Source organism: Frankliniella occidentalis, unplaced genomic scaffold (assembly GCF_000697945.3).
Source record: "Frankliniella occidentalis isolate FOCC.00 unplaced genomic scaffold, Focc_3.1 Scaffold1, whole genome shotgun sequence".
In the NCBI taxonomy this organism is placed as follows: Eukaryota; Metazoa; Arthropoda; class Insecta; order Thysanoptera; family Thripidae; genus Frankliniella; species Frankliniella occidentalis.
Window position 1 is genome coordinate 152,015 of NW_026267131.1, and position 4,999 is coordinate 157,013.

At 48.9% G+C, this 4,999-nt stretch overlaps 1 protein-coding gene across 1 annotated transcript in view; it reads right to left on the reverse strand.

The window, feature by feature from the left end:
- The window catches only part of LOC113216036 (obscurin), a gene marked incomplete in the record, with an annotated part of 21,190 nt that continues 16,191 nt past the window's right edge, over positions 1–4,999 (reverse strand). The window contains 14 exon segments of the mRNA XM_052273410.1: positions 1–591; positions 666–771; positions 850–1,075; positions 1,160–1,340; positions 1,430–1,718; positions 1,809–1,992; positions 2,105–2,266; positions 2,366–2,667; positions 2,756–2,865; positions 3,043–3,246; positions 3,339–3,483; positions 3,636–3,857; positions 3,952–4,424; positions 4,538–4,845. Coding sequence (XP_052129370.1) covers positions 424–591; positions 666–771; positions 850–1,075; positions 1,160–1,340; positions 1,430–1,718; positions 1,809–1,992; positions 2,105–2,266; positions 2,366–2,667; positions 2,756–2,865; positions 3,043–3,246; positions 3,339–3,483; positions 3,636–3,857; positions 3,952–4,424; positions 4,538–4,845 — 3,080 coding nt within the window.

Below are 4,999 nucleotides of genomic sequence, written 5' to 3' on the forward strand. Positions count from 1 at the left end.
TTTGAATTTTGGTTTAGCTTTTATTATAAGTAACTGCATTACATGAATTTGCACAATTTTGTAAACCAACAGTTTTGCACATCTGCACAAAGCATTGCTAATCTTGACACATACTCATTGTGCTGTGAGTTAAAGAAGAATACTGTTTAAGATAAAATCTTGTAAATTAGCATAAGTAATTTTGGTTTGACAAAGAGGTTTTAAATTTAAATATTGAGCTCAGTTCTATATTCTGATACAATTACTTTATCTGTTTTCATCCTGTAGAAAATAGACTATCATTTAAAACTGTACAATCACATTTATAACCCCAGGAAAATAGAGAATGAGCACACAATATTTTTAAAAAATACAGCATATTGTGACCAGGGGTGAGTCCTTGGTATGCTCATTTAAATTGTCATTCACATTTTCAGCTTAATTTCAAACAACAGCTCCATTCTGGAAAGCGTTGCTTAGCTCTTCTGTTATGCTGTCTGAACGAGAAAGGGTCAATCTTCGGCCTGAGTCACCCGAAGACATTGAACCAACCAAGGAATCAGCATTGATAGCTTGTCTGGCTCGCATTGTGTGGTATTCATCACAGAAATCCTGAGAAAAAAATTTAAATCATCATGGTTAAATGGGAGCAGGAAAGGAAGATTACCTCATTATTATTAACAAACCTTTAGTCGAATTCCAAGGAATGAAGCTCTTTCTCTCTTTTTAATCATAAACTCTGTTGGAAGAAGCCAACGGTGTTCATGAGATTCCTCAATTGTTGGTCGTTTCCTAGAACCAAATCAACAGTAAATTTTCCAAATCTCTAACTGTTTCACACTATTTAAACAACATTTCTTTTTGACATACGAAGGAGTGCGCTTGAAAACAAGCATCAAAAATCTTGTGGCTTCCTGAGATAGCTCTTTGAATAAATGTTCAAATCGATATCGAACAAAGAGAATATTCTGCCTTGTCTCTTCATTGTTTTCACCACGGAATGGAGAGACACCAGATAAAAGAATATATGTAACTACACCCAATGACCAGATGTCAGATTGAGGGTATACAGGTTCATCGTTCAACATTTCTGGAGCTAGTAAGAAAAAAAAAAGGGCTGATTTTAAAAAGGAAACAAAATTGAAAGTAATAACAAACCAAAGATAAAAGGAAAGCTCACATGAGTATTCAATATGTCCAACTCGGTCAACTATTGTGCCTAGTTTACTGACAGTCTGTGCTGAGCCAAGATCCACTAATTTAACTTGTAAGCTACGTACTGAAGCCATGACAATGTTGTCAGGCTGTAAATCTAAATGACACAGACCACGCCAGTGTAAGTACTGAAGACCATCTAATACCTGAAACAGAAAATTGAAAATTTTAAATTGCTATGAAAATTAACAAAAAACAGTGATGGATTGAAAACCAGCACAGTTAAGACACAAACCTGGGAAACAACATTGCAGATCATTTGCTCATTATATTCGTGTCTAGATGAGAAATATGTGAGAACATCAGCACCTTGAAGTTTCTCGAGAATCAAGACAGCAACTTCTGCACCTGGAGCTCTGTAGGCTTCAAGGAGCTGGGCGATTCTCTCATGCCGCAAACGACGCAAGGCTTCAAATTCTCTGTTCACAGCTACTTCTCGGGCAGAACTCAACTCAAGGAGTTTCCCTGTGACTATGTGATCATTGGATTTTTCCACACCCTTAACCACAACAGAAAATCGCCCTCTGAGAGAGAAGATAAAAGCAAACCAACATTATTATTTTCATTTAATGATTTTAATTGTTCTGAGGAAGAAAAATGAAATGCAATAATACCTTGATATCTCAGATATAAAGTGGTACTTGTCAGACACATCATGTTCTGGAATCCAGTTGAGAGGTCGGTTTTCAATGGTGTAGTCTAATTTTGGTGCAGCTTCCATTTCATTAACTTCTGCACCAGATTCTGTGATGGACTGTAAATGTGCCATCGCTCGGGTGATCTGAACCTTCGGTACTCCTATGTAACAAGTAATGTTTCGATAAGTAAACAAGTATCCAATAATTAAGCGCATAATTTTAGTCAACTAAACTTTTGGAATGTGTGTAAAAAATTGGATTGAGAAATGTACCTGCTGGCTTGGTTTTGACCTTGATTGGAATACCATAGTCACTCCACCCAACTCTGTTCTTAGCTGCCAGTCTGAAGTAATATCGGGACATTTGCTGAAGATTTTTCACCACAAAGAACTCATGGTCAATGTTCTTTGCCACATCAAGCCACTGGTCACCATCTAAAAAGGGGGAAGGGAAAACAACAAATCTCTCAGATATTGGAAAAGGACGCCAACCGTGCCAAGGAATGTAATCTAATACGAAACACGTGTGCTCACCAACTTCCTTGTACTGCAGGGAGTAGCAGATGACGGCGGTGTTGCCGTCGTCCTTGGGCTGCTTCCAGCGCAGGAACACCTCGTCGTCGGACACGTCCGCCACGTCGGGGGAGTCCGGGGAGGAGGGCACGCCGGCCAGGACGACGCGGAAGCGCGCCACCGTCTGGCCGCCCTTGTTGCGGGCCACCACCTTGTAGATGCCGATGTCCATGTTGTGCGCGGGGCCGAGGCGCAGGATGCTGCGGCCCTCCCCGTCCTCCTTGAACGAGATGCGGACCGTCTCCTGCACCACCATGTCGCACCTGGAGGAAGAGAGGGATCAGTTTTAAAGGAGAACGTGAATTTTTTTTCTACCAATACTACATACACCGTGTGCCCGCGACTACGTACTTGTACCACTGCACCAAGGGCTTGGGGTCGCCCACAGCCAGACACGCGATCTCCACCACCTCGTTGGCCACGATGGGCACCGTCTGCGGCTTCTCCCGGAAGAAGGGCAGCTGCACAGAGTTTCGGCGCGCATGTCAGTGTGCAAGCCCGATAGACGACTCCACTCTACTTGTATAATCTCAAAGCTCAAGTTTTGAAAAATGGATTTTAGGGAAATGGAGGCGACAGGAATCCATCCCAAGGTAAAAAGTGTGAAACAATCGATAAAAAAAAATCATTTTGTTAACCTGGCCGTCGTGCTCTTCGTGCTTGGTCTGCATGATGGCCTCGGCCTCGGCATGCCCGTCCAGCCGGGTGCCGAGCTCGTGTCGCAGCCGGCGCAGGCTGTACACGTCGCCCGACCCGTACTTGTTGATGCGCTCCTTACGCTCGTCGTCGATCTCCTCGTCCATCACGTCCGTGAAGCGACGCCGCTCTCGGATCACCGGCGCCTAGAAAAACATATTTATTTTAGAGCTGTCCTTCCTTATGGTTTTGTTTTTAATTGTTGTTGCTTTTACGGTGAAGAGGCCCACTCACTCACCCTCCAGTCGAGGTGGCTCTGGTCCGACACGATGCGCGAGTAGCCCGGGCCGCGGTTGGCGGCCACCTTGAGGTACTCGCGCAGGCGCACGGGGAAGTCCGTGTCGCGCAGCTGCAGCAGGTACGTGTCCGGGCCGTTCTGGTAGCTGTGGGCGGTCGCAAAACGTAGTTATTACAAAGAATTTTATAAATCAAAAAATGAGCCAAAATGGTAAAAACTTTTTAAAGGGTCTGAGAATTTCGAGGATTGCAAGCGATGTGTCTTTCAGGAAGACGCCGCCACTCCCACGTCACTCACTGGCTCTCGGACTTGACGAGCCCGATCTCGTAGTTGAGGTCGGTGCCGCCGGTGTGGATCTCCTCCTCCCAGTTGCGCGCCTTGTACGGCTCGCGCTCCGGGGTGGGCGCCGGTGTGTAGCGCTCGTACGGCGGGTACACCATCTTGGACGGGTGCGTGAAGGCCCCCTCGAGCGGCCGGCGGCGGTACCAGTTGCGGCAGGAGGCGTTGCTGTACCAGTCCCTGCAACACAACCCCGAGGCGACAGTTCCAAGTCGTGTCCGCAACAGCGAGAGATTAACCGAGTTGGTTCCGAGACGGCCCGCGCCGTGCTTACTTGTACAGGTTGTAGTAGTTCTTGAGCGCGTCCGAGCTCATGCGGTACGGGTCGTAGGGCGTCCTGCCCAGGATGTTGAACCACGGATGGTCGAGCGCCTGCTCCACGTTGAGACGCGCGCCGGGCACGTAGGCGAGCAGCTTGGTGATGAAGTCGCGCGCCTCGGCCGAGTAGTTGTTGAACAGGTCCTCGTCGAAGTACCACTTGCCCTCCTTGATCTTGGTGAGCGTCTCGCGGTCGTTCTCGCCGCGGAACAGCGAGTGCCCGGAGAGCAGCAGGTACGTGATGATGCCCACGGACCACATGTCGGCGCTGAGCGACACGCCCTCGCCGCGCATCACCTCGGGCGCCACGAACTCGGGCATGCCGTAGAGCAGCGGCTGCAGCCCGGCCGACGAGATGCGGCGCGCCAGGCCGAAGTCGCAGATCTTGAGGTCGTCGCCGCCCGGGTGGGAGATGAGCAGGTCGCCGACCTGGGGGGCAGAAGGTTTTCCGCATGCTATGATGAAGTTACGTCGCCCGGAAAAAAATGGTACCCACTCGTGCAATCTGTGCACGACCAGGACAGTGTAGCAGCGCCACTCACCGTTAGCCCGAGGTGGGCGACGTTGAGGCTGTGCATGTGCTCCAGGCCCTCGAGCAGCTGGCGGATGTAGTGCGCCACGTCCCACTCGGTGTAGAAGGGGCGGCTGGTGAGCGTGTCCAGCAGCTCGCCGCCGCCCGCCAGGTCCGTGACGAGCGTGAACGTGTTGTGCGTGTCGAAGGCGTCGTGCAGGCGGATGAGGCGGCGGTGGTGCAGCAGCGACATCATCTCCAGCTCGTTCTCCATGAACTTGCGCAGCGGCAGGTCGGGCATGTCCTTGCCGTGCATCACCTTGGCCGCGAAGTTGCGTCCTGTCGAACGACACCACCGAGAGAATGAGACACAAGATGACACGACCGCACAATCAGAGGGGTACTGGGGGTACTTCAATAAAATGAAAGCAGCGTACACCCTTCCAATGAATCAGGAAAATCAGAAAAAAATTCAAGGATAAGTCAGAAAAAA